The 21,082-nt window shown below is 38.4% G+C and overlaps 1 protein-coding gene across 3 annotated transcripts in view; it reads right to left on the reverse strand.

Moving 5' to 3' along the window:
• GRIA3 (glutamate receptor, ionotropic, AMPA 3) overlaps positions 1–21,082 on the reverse strand; it is a 276,738-nt gene that overhangs the window by 63,343 nt on the left and 192,313 nt on the right. For all 3 annotated transcript variants that reach the window (XM_008574539.1, XM_008574541.1, XM_008574542.1), the window contains exons 10-11: positions 19,504–19,710; positions 7,309–7,685 (exon numbers count right to left, since the gene is read on the reverse strand). In XM_008574539.1, the coding sequence (XP_008572761.1) occupies positions 7,309–7,685; positions 19,504–19,710 (584 nt within the window). The remainder of the gene's footprint in view (positions 1–7,308; positions 7,686–19,503; positions 19,711–21,082) is intronic.

Consider the following 21,082-nt stretch of genomic DNA (forward strand, 5'->3'; position numbering starts at 1 on the left):
TACGTCTTTAATTATTTGGCACATACTTTCTATTTTAAGGGAGGATCTATGTGTTAACTAACCTGGATGGATTCCCCGCCTTCTTCTCCAAAGTACTTGATATCTTGAAAACTCAAAAGGGGAGTAATACCATTGGAATAATCTATACATAGTAATCAAGTTCAAGTTACTCTGTCCTTTCCATTTTCTCTGTAATAATTCCCCCAAACCTCACATCTTCAACTTGGCTAGCCCTCAGATGTCCCTGCAGCTTCACAGAAAGTCAGCAGGGGGAGCATTTGTTTGGAAGGACTTGGACTTTGGACTGCTTAGTGGTTCTATCAAAGTTTTATGAAGGACATACATTTCAGATTAAAAACAAAGTTGCAACCTCCTGTCAATATTAGGAAGACATTGTGAAATAATACAATCAAAATATTTGTAAGAGGTGTCATCCTTAATGAAAGCAGTATATAGGATCAAGAAGGAATGTTGCTGGTTATTTCTCAACAGAGGCCAGCTATTTGGTACTGACTAGTATTTCAACTGTATGTCTAAGGAGTTTTAAAAACTAAAATGCAAATTCAATATTAACTGATAGTATTTGTGAAACTAGAATGATTAAGTGAAGCCAATTTAATAAGGACAGCAGCTAACATTTATTGAGAACTTATACGCCAGGCACTGTGCTTTATATTTTACAGATGAGGAACTGAGGCTTAGCCAGTTTTAGGAATTTGCTCCAGGTTACACAACTGCCAAGCAGATTGTGAATCTAGTGAGGCCAGCTCCAGCAGCCGCGTGCTTAACCACCGTGCTCCCTCCATCCGGCCGTACCCACTGCCTATCGCCCCATCCCCCATTCAGGGGGGAAGAGGGTTGATTGAATCTCATCTAACCTTCTTCTCCTGACTGCCCCTGATAAATCAGTTCGTGTATGGATATAACCTCAGCTTATTACATTGATTGCCCTCTGTACAGTTGACTCAGCCTCCAGCTTCATGTAGAACAAAGTAATTCACTCTGAACAATTGGGGGAGTTGAAAATATCAAACCTAAAATTGATGCAGACTCTTTAAGCTTCTAGGAAACTGTCAGTAACATTATTTGATAGAAATGGAATGATGCCAGCAGTTTCCCTCATGATGTCTCATTGCTGATTCCCCAGACTTTTACTTTGAGGGAACACATGCTCCACAGCATTTTAAATGCTCACTGGCTACTTTCATTAACAACCAGGGCAAAGGTAGAGTTTCTTCAGAGGTTGAGAGACTGGAAAACAGCTCTTGTGCCTGAGCATGAGGAAATAAATGGAACAAACAATACACCTCAGGTCTGTAGTGGGAGGCAGTGTGTGGTAGTAGAAGTAATTGTACTACTGGCTCCTAAAATCTCCATGACTTTGGGTTCCATCACATTATCTCTCTGGGTATTGTTCCTTTGTCTGTGATATGAGAAAAGCTGCATGAGGTGGAAAGAGCATGGGTTTTGGAGTTGGAGCTACGTTTGAATTCTGGCTTTGCCATTAGCTGTGTGACTTGGCAAATTATTTAATCTGAGTTTCACCTTCTTCAACTTAAAAATAAATGTAGTGCTCACCCTGTGGCAGTGTTTTGAGGATTAAAATCCATGTGATAATGCAGGTAGAGTGCCCATACACAGTGGGAACTCAGTGAAAGTTGTTTTCCCCCTGCCTCCAGTAAATGGAAGCAGTTGGATTAATTTATCTCTGACATCTCCTCCTACTCTAATATATGTTAATTTTACTTTTAAATGTAATCTCTTGTAATTCCTTGAATTGCTTCAATTTTGAGCAAAGTCAGAGCGTACAATACATGCTCACATCCTGGGCTTTCAGGAAAGTTTGTATTCCAAGTGTGGCCATTAAACAGAAATAAAGTATAACGTTGGAGTTTGCAATCAAGGCAACCACAAATCTTAAGAGTGCAACTATGTTATTATCAGGAATTTCTAAATCTGTTAATAGAGAAACATATTATAGCAGTTTGCTGTTAGACAATTAAGTACAAATATATAACCAATAGAGCTCTCAGGACAAGGAGAAACATGTTTCGTTCTTACTGGTATATAATAAATATGTAGGAAGTATAACATCTTATTAAAAGGCTTAAAGATATATATTTTTTGAAAGACACAAAAGATAATATCGGAGGAGGGATCACCCAAATGGTAGCAAATGTAGAGCTCATAAAGGTAATAATTTATTACTCAAAAGCACAATAAGGATAACACTTGTTACTTTAGACCAGTGTTATTCTGTAGGCTGTGTGCCTTATTTGCGGGGTTGAGTTGTGACCAGCATTTAAAAAGCATGAAACAGAATAGAAAATATCAGAGTGCATGGCACATTATAAGGGTAATGTTTGGTGAACCTTTTGTTATATACATATGTATGTACTGAGTTGTGATGGAAGATTTATTTCTTACTGTGGGTCATGGTCAAAAATTTGAAAGCCATTGCTCTGTATGTCAGTATCTAGTGGAGTATAATAAAATCTGTACCTTGAAAAAAAGCATTTGATATATTTCAGTGTCACAGGAGAGCCACAGCTTAAATTCTACTACAAAAATTAAAAAACCTGTCCAACTTGTCATTTTCAGGTCATCATCTTTAAGTTACTAGTTAAAGAACCAACATGCATAAATACTTCTAAAAACAAATGGCTCTTTAGGAGTCCTTTTGAGTATGCAGAGTAGTATGCAGCACTCCAGTGGGGATATCACAAATTTAGTTTTGAAAATTCACTTACCGAAACCAATGAAATCTCTAGCCATAATGACTTTAGCACTGTCTCAACACAAATTACCAGCTATGCTAAAAATCATTCAATTACAGGACCATTCAAAAACCATACTCTTTTGAAGTGAACATTTCAAAAAATAAAAGAAAGAAAGAAACTAGCAAAAACAAATGGTAACATCACAAAATTACACACATTATAAACACAAAAGGAACGAGGAGTGAGATAATTTGGAGAATCTGACCAAGCAGATTGAGGGTGGCAAACTGTAGACAACCAAGTCTTGCCCCACACACGCTATTCTAAAAAGCTGCTGAAGATGATTACCAGTGAGTTATACTGAAAAAGCTTCATTTTAAATGTTTTGGGCTCCAGGTAGATAATCTCAAAATAAAGTATGCTGTAAAAACATGGCAGGAACCTTCCAAGTCTTTATATTCTAAATGAAAATTCCTATGCTTGTATAATTGACTCTGGTCAGTATTTGGATTTATGTTCAATTTTACCAAAACTTACTTTTTGTTTCTGAAAAAAAGATTTAGATATGTATTTCTGATTATGAAGATGATACATTCACTTCTAGTATTTTATGATTATGAATTTACCACCATTTTTGTTTAGGTGAGTTAACACTTAAACTAAGTAGGTGAGGCCCAGAACATTCACATTCAATATTTTTTAGATCTTGTGTTTCCCTATTGATTTTTTGCCTAATGATCTATTCAATGTTGAGAGTGGGGTTGTCGGGTCCCCTGCTATTATGGTGTTAGTGTCTATCTCATTCTTTAGATCTAATAGTATTTGCTTTATAAATCTGGCTGCTCCAATGTTGGATGCATATATAATTATGATTATTATGTCTTCTTGATGGATAGATCCTTTTATCATTATACAGTGGCCTTCTTTATCTCTTTTTATGGTTTTCAGCTTAAAGTCTATTTTATCTGATATAAGAATAGCTACTCCAGCTTGTTTTTCATTTCTATTTTCATGATATATCTTTTTCCATCCTTTCACTCTTAGTCTATGTGTGTCTTCACAGGTGAGGTGAGTCTCTTGAAAGCAGCATATTATTGGGTCCATCTTTTTAATCCAGTCAGTCAGTGTCTTTTGAGTGGAGAATTTAATCCCGTTACATTTAGAGTTATTATTGAAAGGTGTTTATTTACTCCTAGCATTTTACTGATTTTTGTTTAGATGTCTTAACTATCTTTTGTTCCTTTCTTTCTGATTTTCTGTTTGTCTTCTGTGTTTGTTGGTTTCTTGGGGTGGTAGATAAACTACTTTTTCTCTTTATTGTTAGCATTTTTGTTTTACTGGTAGGTTTTGTTCTTTCTTGAGTATTCATGGCAGTGATGGTTGTTTTTCAGATATCAAACCCAGTACTCCCTTGAGAATTTCTTGTAAGGCTGGTCGTGTGGTAGTGAACTCACACAGTTTTTGTCTGTCTGAGAAATAGACTATTTGTCCTTCATTTCAAAAGGATAGCCTTGGTGGGTAAAGTATTCTTGGCTGGTAATTTTTGTCCTTTAGTATTTTGAATATATCATCTCATTCTTTTCTGGCTTTTAGGGTTTCTGATGAAAAGTCTGATGTTAATTTGATTGGGGCTCCCTTATAGGCAACTTGCCGCTTCTCTTTTGCACCTTTTAAGATTCTCTCTTTGTCTTTAAGTTTTGCCAGTTTGACTATAACATGTCTTGGAGAGGACCTTTTTGGGTTGAATATGTTTGGGGATCTTTGTGCCTCCTGAATCTGAAGATCTGTGACTTTCCCTACACCTGGGAAGTTTTCTGCTATTATTTTGTTGAATATGTTTTCAGTGCCATTTCCTTTTTCCTCCCCTTCTGGAATACCCATGATTCTGATATTTGAGCACTTAAGGTTGTCTGTTATCTCTCTTAGATTTTCTTCAATTTTTAAAATTCTTTTTTCTAGTCTGCCTGTGTTAATTCAAACAGCGTGTCTTCAAGGTCAGAAATTCTCTCTTCTGCTTGTTCTAGCCTGCTGGTTAGACTCTCTGTTGTGTTTTATATTTCGTTGAATGAATCCTGCAGCTCTACAGGCTCTGCTACATTCTTTTTCAGGGCATTGATTTCTTTGTACATTTCTTCTTTCAGGTCCTATATGTTTTTCCTCACTTCATTGTGTTGTCTAACTGAGTTTTCTTGTATCTCATTTACTTTCCTTAGAATTGTTGCTTGAAATTCCTTGTCAATCATTTCAAGGACTTCCTATTCTATATGATCTAGAGCTTGAGAGTTATTACTTCCCTTTGGTGGTGACGTAATTTCTTGATTTTTCATATTACTGGTATCTTTCCTTTGGCGTTTAGTCATTGTGGCAAGGGGTATCATGGTCCACTTGTTCCACCCTGATGTCTGGCCTGGATCCTGAAGGGACTGCCAATTCTGGGCAGTGGGGACTAGCCTGGGCTGGGGTCCCACAGCATCTGCCTGTTCCAGCATGGCTGGCTTGGGGTGTGTGGGCCCTGTGACTCTCGGGACTCTCTGGGCAGCAGGGACTTGCCTAGGCTGGGGGTCCCACAGTGCCTGCCTGTTCTGGCATGGCTGACTTGGGGTTTGTGGGCCCAGTGGCTCTCAGACCTCTCTGGGCAGCAGGGACTGGCCTGGGTGGAGGCCCTGCAGCCCACGTTTAATATTTTCAATAGCTTTACTGAGAAAGAATTGTTGTACCAAAAAATTCACAATGTAAGTGTACAGTCAAAGATTTTAGTAAATGTAAAGTTGTGCAACCATCATTACACTCCAGTTCCCTCAGCCCATTTGCAGTTAGTTCTGGCTGGCCTAAGACTAGGGTGAGAAAGTGAAGCCATTTGCCCCACATGAAAAATTTAAAGGGGTATCAAAATCTCATTAATCAATATAAATAGCATTTGAATGAAGTATTTTAAAAAGCCAAAATTAATGCAAAAAATCCATGATGAGCAAAAATATTAAAATTTTAAATAAGGCCTGGATCTGATCCCTGCACTTGCTCTCCTCAGCCTAACATGCCTCACCCTAATCCTGGCCCTGACTATCCCCTCTCTGCTCCCTTCAGGCCCCTGACAACCTCTAACACACTTTTTGTCTCTATGGATTGGTCTATCCTGGACAAATGGAATCATACAACATGAGATATTCAATACATGAAATTTAATAAATGGAATGGTATATGTGGCCTTTTGTGTCTGGCTTATTTCACTTAGCATAATGTTTTCAAGGTTCATCCATGTAGTAGCATGTATAGGTAGTCTGTTCTTTTTAACTGCTGACTAGTATTCCATTGTATGGATATGACACATTGTGTTTTTCCATTCACTAGTTGATGGACATTTGGATTGTTTCTACTTTTTGGCTACTATAAAAGTCACTGTGAACATTTATGTATCAGTCTTTGTGTGGATACATGTTTTCCTTTCTCTTAGGTAAATAAGGAGGAGTAGAATTGCTGTGTCATGTTTTAAGTGTATGTCTTACTTTATAAGAAACTGCCGAACTATTTTCCAATGTGGCTGTAGCATTTTTGCATTCTCACTGATAATAGATGAGAATTACAGTTGTTCCACATCCTTACCACCTCTTGGTATTGTCTGTCTTTTTGGTAATAGCCATTCGAGAGGATGTGTAGACATAGCTCATTGTGGTTTTAATTTGCATTTCCCTATAAACTAAAGATGTTGAGTATCTTTTCATGTGCTTATTAGCTACTCATATATCTTCTTTGAGGAAATGTCTATTCAAATCTTTTGTCCATTTTTAAAATTGGGTGTCTTCTTTTTATTGAGTTACAAGAGATTGTTATATATTCTGGACACAAGTCTTCTATTAGATACATTATTTGCTGATATTTTCTCCTAGTCTGTGACTTCTTTTCTCTCTTTCTTAATGATGTATTTTGAAATACAAGGTTTTGAATTTTGATGAAGTCCAGTTTATCAAATTTTTAGTGGATTGTGATTTTTGTGTTTTATTTAAGAACTCTTTGTCCAATCCAAGATTACACAGACTTTCTCCTATGTTTCCTTTGAGAATTTTATAGTTTTATCTAGAAAACTTGGGTAGGATACCACAATGGATAGTTCTAAGCAGTCTGAGTGTAAAATGAAAAAGAAAGGATACTGAAAGGGGAAGGCAGGAGGGTTTTAAAGAAGAGTTCTGTCTTCTTTAAAATTTCATCTAGATCCATTCTCTTGACAAATGAGAAAATGATTTACCACAATTAATGAGGAAACCATGTCAGTTTGATCTGATTGAGATTTAGTATTTGCTTTATCTGAATAATATTAATATTAGCTGGCAATGTTGCCTTTTTCCACAGTTCAAATGTTTGCTATAATATATAAATATATGATACCATGGAAATTCATTAAAGATATTCAAAGCAACACCAATATGCACTTGCTTCATCGACGTAAGCAAACAAAATGGCTTGATGATAATTTGTCATTGGATGGAATGTTAAATGAAAGAAACTTGGAGTTGAGATGGGTGAACACCAGATGTACATGAATGGAGTATGACCATAAAATGAAACAAGGCGTTGGAATGACAAGGAAACAAACCTTGGAGAAATATCACATCCTTGCTGCATAAAGGCACCCAAGGAAAACCAAAGACTGTTAAATATTCCAAATTCATTTGGTGGATCAGGAGGGCTTTGTGGGTCACGAGGTTCTTCATTGTTATCTTCCAAGTGCCATTCATAAGGGCTGAATCGGCTGACTAGGAAAAGAACTACACTGACTCCAATGTACGCGAAGACAATGCACATCCAGATTTCATAAGCCAAGGGATCCAGAAATGAGAATACGCCTGGTTTTGATTTCTGAGGCTTCTTTATCATGATGGAAATGCCCAGGCTCATAAATGGCTTTGAAAAATCTATGACTTCTTCACGGACCAATGTTATAGTGAGTGGAGCAACAGCTATATCAGCTCTCTGAAAAAAAAAAGAATACAAACATGACTTTTAGAGACAGTACCTCAATCATTTGCCACTTAATATACTTCTTTGGTGGAAATATAAAGTCTTAAATCACTACAACCAATTGATTTGTCAATGCTTAGCAATTAATAATATAAAAATAATAAATATAAAAGAAAAGTAGTAGTATTCAATGGATTCTAAAGTGCTTTAACTTGATTGTAAATTAAAGAAAGGGCAGTCCCTTTTGTCTGCCCTAAACTTTTGTCCTCTGAGAAATACTGGCTTAGGGCAACTGACTCTAATTTTTTTGCTAATTTATTTATTTATTTTCCTTTTTGTCTTTTTTTTCGTGACCAGTAACAGGATCTCAACCCTCAGTGTTGCGCCCGTACCGCGACTGGCAATGGGATCGCAACCCTCGGTGTCGCGCCCGCACTGCACTCAACCAGTGAGTGGACCGGTTTCTATATGGGATCCGAACCCTCTGCGGGAGTGCCGCTGCGCTCCCAAGCGCCGCACTCTACCGAGTGCACCACCGGGCCGGCCCTTGCTAATTTATTTTTGCTATCTTGCAACTCAACTTGTATTCCCTTGTGACATACCACTGTTTAACTCTTGTTTTCTTATTTTACTTTTAATTTTAATGATGTCTTATCTCCCTCATGTGACTGGAAATTCTTGTGCAGCAGGCGTAATAGCCTGTATTTTTTATATTTGCCTTCCTCCCCACCATGAGATTCAAAACAGAGCCACAGGATTCAGTTTAATTCTTGTGTGTTTGCTATCTTGTATTATTCTTGAATTTTTTTTTGAGAGTATGTTTATTAAAAGATAGGTTCGTTGAAGGCAGTAACTCAATCTTCTATTTTTTAAATCTATCACTGCAATAGTTTCTAAACTAAATAAACTGTAGATACCTAAAAAACAACTTGATTATTGAATATGATATATGAAAACATGTAAGAATTCTGCATGGGCAGTAACAAGAGTAACACAGTTATTAGAACACACATTAGTTTATATAGTAAGCTGTATTTTCTAGTGACAAATATCAGTGTAATGTTCACATGTATTGGATCAATAAAATAAATGTCAGTAGTGCATTGCATATTTAACTCAGGCAAAGGCAGACAATGTTTTTATATTAATCCCATAAGAATAGGCACTAGGAATTGCTGCACTTACTTTTTCTGTTTTCCACAATTGTTCCTTTCCAATAGTAAAAGTTTTAGTCTGAAGCTAGGCCTTAAATTGCAGATAAAGAAAAATGCTTCTAAGAAAAGGCTTTTGGATGGTATATAAGATATGATGTGAAAACACCAGTTTTGATCAATTTTTTAATGTTAAGTACAGTTATGCCTCAATATCTCTAGCAGTTAGGAGAGGTAAGGGGAGAATGATGAAGTCTGTGATAGAGTTTATTTTCAAAGAAATTAAGTTTTACTGCCTTGAATTACATATGGTAACTCAAAACAGCTGAGAAATACTTCTTAATTAATCTAAGGGGAAATGCAGATGATAAACAGCTAGCTAACATTTATTGAATGTCTACTCTGTGTGAGGCCCTGTGCTAAGCACCTTATACATATTATTTCATTTAATTCTCATAGTAATGTGGACAGGACTTAAACTGCTGTATTGCCTGTACTCTATGAGATATTTACTGTCTGAAATTGTTAAGATCTGGAGAAAGGGATGAGGCCTATTTAAATCTGTGCCAACAATTATCATTCCCATGTTAGAGATGGAGAAATTGAAGCACTGAGAGGCTGGGATTAGAACCCTGGTCTTCAGATTCCAGAATCCAGTCTCTTAATTAGCATAATGTCCTAACTTCATAGATACTTACCAGTTTCTACTATATGCTACTTCTGTCTGCACTTAACCTTAGCCATCCCCTCTTGGGTTCATTCATTCTTTTTTTTTTTTTTTTCGTTAAATTTTTATTTTGTCAATATACAATGTATTAGATTATTATCTTGGGTTCATTCTAATACGTATTTGAGGGCCTATTCTGTGCCAGGGAGAAAAAGCAGTGGAAAAGAAAAAGCAGTGGAAAAGAAAAAGCAGTGGAAAAGAGACAAGAGACAAAAATACCTGCATGGAGGGCGCCCTACATCCTTCACTTCCCAGTGGAAGTTGCAGAAGGTGTGTGTTTATTGAAGCAACTGCCTACTGACCAAATCTACCGTGGCGGCTCACCACCATCTCAAACTCACCATTTCTAAAATTAAACTCATCATCTATTGCTGCAAAGTAGATTCTCCTCTAAGTCTGTGAATGATGTTTGTTCCAGACTTTTTCTGGTTCCATATCCTCACCAGTCCTACCCCCTCTGCAGATGATCTCGCCTCTTTCTTTACTGAGAAGATTGGAACCATCTGATAAGAGCTCTGTCACCTCAGTGTCCCTCCTCTCCTTCTCAACATATTGCTGCATCTTCATCCATCCCTTCTGTGCCTTTCCATCTCATAGAAAGTGACACTCTAAGATTTAATCCATGCATCTCATATTCTTTTATCTCTTCTTAAACCTCAGCTCCATCTATTGTCTCTTTCACATCTTTAATTTTTCTTTCTCTAGTGGTTCTCACAAGTGTAGTCCCTGGACTAGAAACAAAAGAGGAATCACCTGGCAACTTGTTAGAAATGCCAATTCTCAAGCCCCACCCCAGATTATGGAATCAGAAACTCTGGAGGTGGGGCTCAGGTGGCCTTCCAGTGATTATAATGCTTGTCATAATTTGAAAACCACTGATCTATCTTATTCTCTTAAAATCATACTCAGGTAGTTCTCTTTACTAACAAACAAAAATGTAACAAAAAACCCACTCCTCCTCCTTTTTGATCCTTCTACCCCCTTACCCACATTACATCTCTCCCTATCACCACCAATCTTTAAAAAAATACACCTTTAGTATCTCTTGGTTTCAACACCACTTTCTCCTTACACCCCCTCCAATTTACTGAAATTGTTTCTTGAAGTATATGTTTGGTTACCGAATTCAAAGACCTTTCCTCAGACATCAACTGCTCCTGTGCCATCATCGGCCTTTTGCACTAGTATCTATCCTCGGATCCCTGATAGTAAAGACTGCAGGTCCTCCTCCTACATCTCTGAATGTTTCTTATCAGGCTTTTCTTCCTAGTTTTGCTCTCTCAATCAAATTGTACCCTTGTGCCCCCCAGACTCTGTTCATGTTGCCTGGCTTAGGACATAATCAGTGAAGGTTTGTGGAATAATAAAGATCTTTTAAGGATTTGTCCTTCACTTTTCCTCCTCTGTATTATCTATGGCTTTAGCTCTCATCTCATTGCAGGTGACTCCTGAATCTCCAGTTCCACATCGCTTACTGTAGGGGAGCCAAAGACAAATTTCATCTATTTTACCTTTTTGCCTGGGGCTAGACCTGGTCACAGAAACAAAGGCTACTGAGGAGAAGGGAATTGGCCAGAAAGCTAGCAGGGCTTTTTGGCAGAGTCTGAATCAGCTCAAAAGAGTCTTGTCATGCCAAGAAAATTTATAGATAAAACCACTTCTCCTCCTTGCCAACATGTCCCTGCCTCCCACTCAGAACATGTAAATACCCCTCTAGTATCACTTCCTGTTTGATTTCATTTGAATTTAATTACTTAATTTAACTAGTTTTTTTGATCTTTTAAGTTTAAAAGAGAGTTCTGGGAGAAATGGCCATTTATTTGTTTTGGAAGGAAGAAATAGGGGACATTTGTATGAGAAAATCACTTTGGACTGACTTCAGGGGAATTGGGTTCTTTTCAAGTAGGTACAGAAAGGAGTTTGAGAATCTTGACCCCTTTTAAAAGAAAAGAAAAGAAAACAAAACACTAACTCCTACCTGAAACACCCATCACATGGTAAGCACCACTAGATATTAACAAGAGGTGGCTAGATAGACAAAGCAGGACTTTTTGTTGTCTAGCTCCCAGGAACATTCAGCAAAAGAACAGATTCCCAAAGGAGGCCATTCCTAGTTTGAACCACTTTTGAAATCACTAAATACAACAGGAAGAATCTGCTCCCCTTAGGCACTTGCCTTTTTTCCTCAGCTTGGCATTTCTACCTATTCTGAATTGTTTCTCTCTAAGAAGCCTTTTCAAAGAAGATGAAGTTTGTTTTTTGAAGGGTGCTCCCCCGATGAAGAATGGCATTAAATCTGTGCTCAATTAAGCCTCAGTGATGTGGACCTGGCTCCAAAATGAGAATTCCATATGCTAAACCTTAAAAAAGAACTATTATAGATGGAAAATGACAGAAGACTAGCCGAAAATGGGTGGAAGAAGGCTCAGCACATAGAAGGGAAGGGAGCTACTGATTGAGCTTCAAGGATAGCCAGCTTGGTAGGAGACTTAGCAACTCCTCCCATCTCTTGTATGCTTGGTGAGAGACAGAACTGTCTTGTCAGCTCAGAGCCAGCCTTGGAGAAGCCCTTGCCCTCTAGCACCACTATCCCTCCTCCATATTAAAAGGCAGTTGTGATGGTTGGTTATTTCAGAGCTTAGGACCTGCTTGGCATAATGCATGTGGTGCAATAACCTTGATTATTAAAGGAAATGAGGAGGAGCAGATAACTAACCAGTGTCCCCAAATACCCATTTTGCTCTCCTGGGACTGCAATAGCATATAGGTGAGGGGGAAGGCCACTTTCAAGTTAAAGATTTAGCAGGCCAACATTGAAGAAAAACTGAAAAAGGCAACTCCTCAAATGGAGTTTCTTTCCTGGTCTTGGCTCTTATGAAAGCCAGCTGTGGCTGGGAGAGAGTGTTAAAAGAATTATGGATGGGGCTAGGGAGTATGTGAAATTCTGACTCAATAATGAAGTGCCTCTCTTGTGGTATCCTAAACCACTCCAGAGGCTTTTTGTCCTCAAGCTGCTGCCTGTGCTGGTAACTGCAGTAAATGAGTCATTTTCAGAAACCTAGGTGGGTAATAGGGGGTATGAGGGTGCTCCAGCTGACAGACAAAAACCAGCAAATGGAAAGAGCTCAGGGTAAGAGTTTGCTAGTGCTTTTGCTTGCATGTTGACTACTTAAAGGATTTTAATCAAGCAGCTTAAGAGTGGCTGTGTGGGCTCAGTAAACACACTGAATTACATTTGATTTTTCCACTCACTAGTGGCAAACCCTGAGCAGCTGCATTATTGGAGGGGATTTAGCTTGAGGGGACTTGTAATCCTTTTCATAGGTGGGTTGCCAAAGTTGTAAATTTCATAAAACTTAAAAACCAACAAACTCATATGTACAAAGATGATACACTTAAGAATCTGACAGATTTTAGGTGGAGATGACACTTAAATGTAATTTTAAAAATGGTTTGATCTGGAAGGCTTGTTATATGTTGAATTATTTTCATCTAATTATCTGATACAAAACTTGAAACCTACCTGTTGACTACGCATGAGCAGAAACTTGTCAGCCACCATTTTAAAGCTCTTTCTGAAAGCAAGGGAGAGGATGGGAGAGAGGGAGTAGATAATGTATTTATGTGCAATGCATAAGTATTATGTGTTATCTGAGAGATGAATCAGACATGACCTGACCCCTTATCCCTGTATGAACCATAAGGCTCTAGTGGCCTTTGGAAGACATTTCCCTTGGAAAGTTTAAATGTGTCAGAGAAAGGAGTGGGGCAGAATCAAGGTAGACAAAAGGAATATAATTGCTGTGTGTTGGGGAACAGGACTTAAACTGCTGTATTGCTTGTACTCTATGAGATATTTACTGTCTGAAATTGTTAAGATCTGGAGAAAGGGATGAGGCCTATTTAAATCTGTGCAACAACAAGCAGTGTCACAATGGCATCTCCTCATTTCTTTATCCAGAACAGATGTCCCAGTCTGGATTTATCGATTAGGGCTCCTTGTCCTTGGGGAACTGAGAGAGTTAAAGACAAAGTGAAGATAACAGAGTGTCCCTGAAGCTGGATAAAGACCTTGTGAGACTAAATTTGGTCGGAAATATTTCCCTACCCTCTCTGCTTAGAATGGCAGACTTCCATGCATCATTAATGCTCCTTGCTGGAGTTCATGTGCATCGTTTGAAGGAGAGGGGCACTTTTATCAAATCATCAACTCTTCTGCCAAAGCCCAGTGTAATCACCTGACGAATAGAAGAGAGTATTTGGCATCTGTTACTGGACCCTTGCTTCTCTGCCTTTTAGCTGGAAGGACAGATCGACTTTCTGCCTTTCTTAATGGAAAATGAATTTATCTTAGGATAGTGACAACCTAAGAGGTAATTTCTTCTAGGCAGAGAAATGTTAGTGTGAATAGTATCTGTAAAATTGCCATTTGTCCTGGGAGTGTGAAGGAGTCTGGGGACGCCCAGGGAATGTGACCTGAAATCAATCATCGCTCCGACCCCATCTCCATCCCCGAGCTCTCTTCTGTCTTCTAAGCCAGTGGAACCAATCTGGGGAGTAGCTTGTCTGGTCTTTCCCAAAGCAATCTCCCTCCTCTTTATCCTTAGTTCTGAATGCTAGGAACATAAGGAACACAGCAGCTGCCTGCTGGGAGGTGTCCTTTTGTTAATTAGAGCCTCAGTTTCCTTCCAGCCTTTTTCCTGACTCTCTTTTTGTGTTAGATCATATCTCTTCTCCAAGGGCAGAAACCCCCAGATTTTTATACTGGGTTTTCAAATATTTCAAGTAATAACTAGAAGTGTGTATTACATTATCTAGGAGGCCATAGATAAGCAGGACGAGTATCTTGGATGGAAAAGCTTATAATACAACTAGATTGTAAGCCCCTTGAAGCCAGGTGGGGATGCCAAATTTAATAGATACAGCACCAATATTCTTATAATCCAACAAGCTTAGTGAAATGAGCCAGTGTGACCCAGTATACAGAACACTAGACCAGGAGTCATGAAACCTGAATTGCCAAGCTACGTGATTTTGTGCCCTTGTCACAATTCTGCCATCATTCCTGTCACCCCTGTCTTTCATCAGGCTTTGGTTTCCTGGTTTTCCCAATATGCAGTTCTAATGTCCAGTCCTGTCTGGTCCCCACACTCATCTATAAAATGAATTAGGAGGTGTGGTTAAGGATGTTTAAGAGCCCTGCTAGCAACAAAATGCTGTTTTTAAATGCCCTCTTAAAACACATGCTATTTGGGAGCCATAAAAACTTGTGGTCTGTAAGCCATTCGAGCTCGGACAATTACCATGTGGTAGTGTTACAGATATCCAGCTCAAAATCAAAACTGCTAAAAGCAGGTGGACAGTTTCAAGTCCATAATGTTCTGAAGGGCTTACATAATGTCCTTACATTGTGTTCTACTGATGTTTGTTTCAAAAATAGCCTTCTTAGAGATACAAGGTGCCCCAACATGAACCTTGATTTGAATTTCTTATAGAGAAAAACAAAAACAAAAACAAAAACAAAAAACCAACCTTTAGGAATCATCTGGAAAGAGGCTGATTGATTGCTTTATTCTTTAACAATTTTAATTCATTTAGACTCTTTTTTGAGACTTTATGACAGATACAGAAATCTCCTTTGCAAAGCTTTCTTCATCTCTGCCTTTCTTCATTTTTTTCCCTGCTCTGATCTGTTTTACATACTAAAAGCACAAGGGAAAATACCCTAAAGATAAAGCAGTGCCTATCTGTGTATTTTTCATGTTCACTGAAAGAAATAGTTCCCTGTTCTCCATCCTTTTGCTCTTTAAGCACTTAGGGAAATCATTGGGGATTTCCTGCCCTTCTTTTTCTTAAGCAACTTACAAACCACAAGAGTCCAGGCCTGCTAGAAGTGAAAACCTGTGTTTTCATTTTTCTCCATTTCTATCATTGATAGAGAAGTTGAAAACTTCCCAATGCTGAAAGATTAAAACTTGTAAATGAAGATGAAGACACATTTATGAGATCATCCTTCCTAACAGAGAGCTATTGCCCAAGCATAATAAAAATATCTATTTTTCACAGCCACAGGTTATAGAGGAAAGTGGAACTTGGCAGTCCACTCCATGGGTTGGTTTGCTGTTAGTTCTCTGGAATTACCTTGTGTAATAAGCCCAGAAAGCATCAGAAACTTGTTCTAGGTCAGGGGAGGGAAGAGGACATTTCTGTAAGAGACTTCCCTGGCTATTGCTTTTATCTTTAGCAGAAAGAACTGAAGGGAAAAGATGGGAAGTTTCCTTCAGGAGATTTTTTTACCTATTCAGAAGTGGAGAGATGGCATCTAAATTACTAAACAAATAAGAGACTCTCTAATTCTCAATCTCCCTCACTCACAAGTAGATGAATTGGAAAGAGGAAGTGATATGAGTGCAGTACAGAGGACATGACAGAGAAGAAACCAAAACCCAGTGAGAATGCTGGTCTTTGTTTGAATGAAGTGAGGAAATCTGCCTTGCTCTATATCACTGTGTCTAATGTCTTGCTTAATGCCAGGAAGGCACTGATCTATTTACAGAGTGTGACATGTTCTCTTTGAGACACTAGAGAGCTCTGGCCAATCAGTTATGATGGGCTCATGGTGTAGTTCATGCAGATACCCTGGACCAGTAGAAACTGACACCGTAGATTTCTTGTCATGCTGCTGTGGCCAATTTTCTCCCTAGAATGGCTAAGGTACCAAGGGCTTTTCTGATAAATTTCAACTATCTTTCAGGATGGAATAGGACTGAGCAACACTTTGGGTGTTGGGCAGTAGAATGTAATGGTTAAAGAGCATGGACTTCATAGTCAAAAACCTAGATTCAAATCATTGTGTCAGTGTTATGGTCTGAATGTTTGTATCCCTTCCCCTAATCTCTTCCCCCAGTTGATATGTTTAAATTCTAACCCCCAAGGTGATGGTATTAGGAAGTGGAGCCTTTGGGAGGTGATTAGGTGATGGGGATGGAGCCCTCATGAATGGGGTTAGTGTCCTTATAAAGGAAGCCCCAGAGAGACCCCTTGCCCCTTCCACCACATGAGGACAAAGCAAGAAGGTGCCATCTATGAACCAGAAAGTGAGCTCTCACTGGACGACAAATCTGCCGTGATCTTAGTCTTTCCAGCCTCTAGAACTGTGAGAAATAAATATCTGTTATTTATAAACTACCCAGTTTATGATATTCTGTTATAGCAGCCTGAACAGACTAAGATAGTCACGACAAGCTATTTGGTCTTTGGCATGTGACTTTACCGCTCTACATCTCAATTTCTTCACATGTAGAATGAGAGTTAATAATGGCACCTTCCTCAGAGGTGTGTTGTGAGGATTGTTACATGATGCCTGTAAAGCACATATCACAGTATGTGGCCACCAGTAAATATGTAACAAGTATTACTATTACTAGTGATAGTAATGATAATAATAATAATTATTATAATACAGTATTATATCCCACCATGAACTCAATTTAATGAATATTGGCTAGCCATTACTGTATGCCAGGCCTTGATTCATTAAAACAAAAAAAAAAAAATGAGCATTTACTATGTATCAGGTAATGTGCTAAGAGCAGGGGAGAGCTGTAAGCAAGACAAGATCTCTTGGAGCCTGAGTGTTTGGAAGATAAGGAACAGAAAAGAGAATAAAATCTTATCACCAACTTGTAAAATAAGAGGTCAGAGCTGTGTGAAGATAGTTCAGAGCTTCTCAGGGTCCTCAGAAATCATAACAGGTGCCCTTGCTCAGCTCTCTCTGGCATTAAAAATTCTTTCTTTCTCACTGCTGGGTTCACTTGAATCTCATCCATGACTTAGCCTTGCCCAATTTCCCAGGATCTAACTTGACCCAAGACAGGAGATAATTGGCTCCATCCCCATAGATGGGGGCTGAGGTTCAAGTTGCTTTGCTGCTTGTCTGGCTGGAAGATGGTGCCCCAGTTTTGATACACAAGGTCCAGCCTCATTTTAAGCCTTAGTTCCCTTTCTGTGCCCTTATTTTTAGAAATTAGCTTCTGCTTTTGTGCTTCTTCCTAAAGGCCTGTTCCAAAAACTTATTCAGTGACCCCAGTACTCTTCTTGGAGAGCTATATCTTATTCTTGTTGGTTCCTATCTCAAGCATTAGAGTCCTTCTCCTGAAACTCAGTCCAATAGGTAACCTGGATGTGTGCTTTTTGCCAGCTGGGACTTCTCAGTATCTCCACCACCTAGATTTCTCTGTCTTCCCCTTACCTGTTGTCTAGACAGGGAGCGACCATCACAAGTAATCCTTGTCTGTTAGCACTAAACCTCTGCTGCCACCACCTGCTCTTGGGTTAGTTCCGTAGTGATGGGTTCACCCAATGGGCAGTTCTTTATTAATTTAAAAAAATTTTAATTGACATGCAATTATACATACTTATGGGGTACAATATGATGTTTTGATACATATACATTGTATAATAATCAGGTCAAGGTAGTTAACGTATCAATAACTTCATGCATTTATCATTTCTTTGTGGTGAAAATATTCTCCTCAAGCTATAATGTAATATACAAAACTTAACTGTTAACCATAGTCACCCTACTGTGCAATAGCACACCAGAATGTATTCCTCTTATCTAATTGAATTTTATACCCATCAACCAACCTTTCCCTGTTTTCCCTCCTCCTCTACCCTCCCCAGTCTTTGATAACCACTGTTCTAGTCTCTAATGGGCAGTTTTTATGTCCAGTCCTGCTTGTTTCCACATGCCTCATTGGGCTGCCTGAGATCTGACATCCGGAATCAGAAGTCAAAACCATTTAACACGTAGTCAGTGAGGAGCTCTGAAGATACCACTGTACTTTTCTCAAAAATCTCAGTTATCAGTATTAATTATTTTGTACTTGAACTATGGCCAAACCCTTGGCAGAGCCATTTTGTTCATTTATTCGTTCATTAATTCAACAAGCATTTATTGAACTTCTACTATGTTTCCGGCTCTGGGATATTGAAATGAATCAGATATGTCTTCTTTTCTTAGAGTTTATTGTTCAGTAGGGCAGCTGAACTTGTAAATAGATCACCGTAGCACAGATTCAGAAGTACTATACATATACAAAAAATACTATATGGAAGCAAAAAGCAGGGGCACCTAACCCTGTCTGCAGGTAGGTAGATGGGATTAGGGAAGGCTTCCTGAAAAAGGTATCACCTCTGAGTTCTGGCGGACTAGTAGTTGGTGTTAGCTGGCTGAAAAAAGGCAAAAGTACTTCCAGACGTACCCTAAATAAGAGCTTGGCACCTTCAGGGAACAGCATATAGTTTGCTAAAGTTGGAACAGTGATTGTGAAGGGAAAGAATACAAGATAAAGCTAGAGAGATAGGCGGGTAATAGATTATAAAGTGCTTTGTTTGCCATGCTAAAGAATTTGAATTTTATCCTTATTTTTAAAGTGAGAAATTACAGTAATGTGGAGATTGGATTTGCCAGGGTAAGAACAAAGGCAGGGAAACAGTTAAATGACTAACAGTGAGAGTCTTAACTAAGGTGAGGACGAAGAGTGTGTCTGAATTTGAGAGACTTAAGAGTAGAATTCATAGGACATGGTGACTGACTAGATACGAGGGGAACAATGAAGAAAGATGACGAGGTTGCTTAGGCAACTATGTGGGTGGCGATTCTGCTGCCTGAGACAGAGAACACAGAAGGAACAGATTTGCAATAGAGGGCGGGCTGTGCTTAACGTTGCCAGAAAAAATTCCCCAATTCCACTTTCCTTTTAGTAAAATAATCCTGTTGCTATTGGAAATCTACCTTTACATAATTCAACTGTTGAGGAAAACATTTTTCTTGCAGTCATATAAAAAACATACAATTGGATAGATATTGCACTTAATTAAATCCTTTATCTTTTTTGTTAATTGGAAAGCACAGAGGTAAATGAAAACAGAGTTGGAAAAAACTCACCCCATAGACAAGTTCCCCAACCATTCCGTTCCATATTTTAGTCTCCGGATCCCTTGCACCATATTTCCCATCACCGACAATGGACAATTTGTATTTGATCCTTACATGTTTGGCTATCTCATATGCTAAGTCTACACAATAGCCTTCATATCGTTCATTTCCTTCCAGTTGCTCATGGTTCTTCTTATACATCACATATGGCGATTCCTTTGGGACAGGAAGGAAGATTGAAGGATTACTCCTATACATTTTTCTAAGAGATGATAAATGTAATAACTTTTTTCCCTCTGTGGCTATTGAGGTTTGGTGTGTGAAAAGGGCCTTAAAATTTTTGTACTTAATAAACAGAAGAGCCTCAATTGATTATTCATTGGGCCACATATTCCTTGGAGTCCCTAACTGATGATTTAAGGAAGTAGAGAAGAATTCAAGTTCTTTCTGAGTGTTTGAAAGAAGGACCAATTTTCACCTGTGAAATCTTTGATTTAGTCGAATTGGGCAGAAGTATTTCCCTTAGTTACATGAAATGCCTTTGATTTCTTGGGATTTACCAGGTAGGAATCACAGCCACCTAGGGAAGCACTATGATCTTTCTAAGGTCAGGGTCTGTGGCTTATTCATTTTTATACCCCCAAGGCCCAGTACAGTACCTAGGACAGAGTGAGTGTTTGATATGTATGTTTAAATGAAAGGTAAACTTCAGCCAAGTCTCCATTCAGTTAATCACAGTTTCAGACCTAGCGACATACTTGTTTTTAACCACCTAGGTTTGTACTTCCTTCAGTAAAAACAAACCAGCTTTTAGAAAAACATTTTAAAAGTAAATGAGAATCCTCACATTTTATTTTATTTTATTTTATTTATATTTATGGGGCACATTGTGATATTTGGGTACATGTGTACAATGTGCAATGATCAAATCAGGGTTATTAGTATACTCATCACCACAAACATTCATCATTTCTTTGTTATCTCACATTTTAATAGTGCCTTGAATTTTGCAGAAAAGCCTCTTTATGTGGTGAATTGTGCCTTCAAATGGTCTTATGACATAGGTAGAAGATAACTGTTATACTCATTCCATAAATTAAAAAAAAACATGAGACTCAGAGAAGCTGTGACTTGCACAGGAACACAGGTTAGTGGTAGACCTAATATCAGAACCCTAATCTACTCTCTCCTCCACACAGTGCTGCCTCTCCCACAATGAAGAATTAGATTTCAAGTCCAGATGAAGCATCAGTCCTATGGAGGCAGGGTGGGGGTAAAGAGTAGAATGACATTCAGAACTGTCCCAAATTCCTACTATTTTTTTCTTTCTTTTTTAAATTTAATTTTTAATTGACATGCAATAATTATACATATTTATGGAGTACAGAGTAATATTTCGATACATGTATACACTGTGTGATGATCGAATCAGGCTAATTAGCATACCCATCACTGCAAACACATCATTTCTTTGTGATTTGAACATTTGAACTCCTCTCTTCTAGTCACTTGCAAATATACAATAAATTATTGTTAATTATAGACATCTAGTGCTACCATCAAATACTAGAACTTATTCTTCCTATAA

Source organism: Galeopterus variegatus, unplaced genomic scaffold (assembly GCF_000696425.1).
Source record: "Galeopterus variegatus unplaced genomic scaffold, G_variegatus-3.0.2 Scaffold1061, whole genome shotgun sequence".
Classification (NCBI taxonomy): domain Eukaryota; kingdom Metazoa; phylum Chordata; class Mammalia; order Dermoptera; family Cynocephalidae; genus Galeopterus; species Galeopterus variegatus.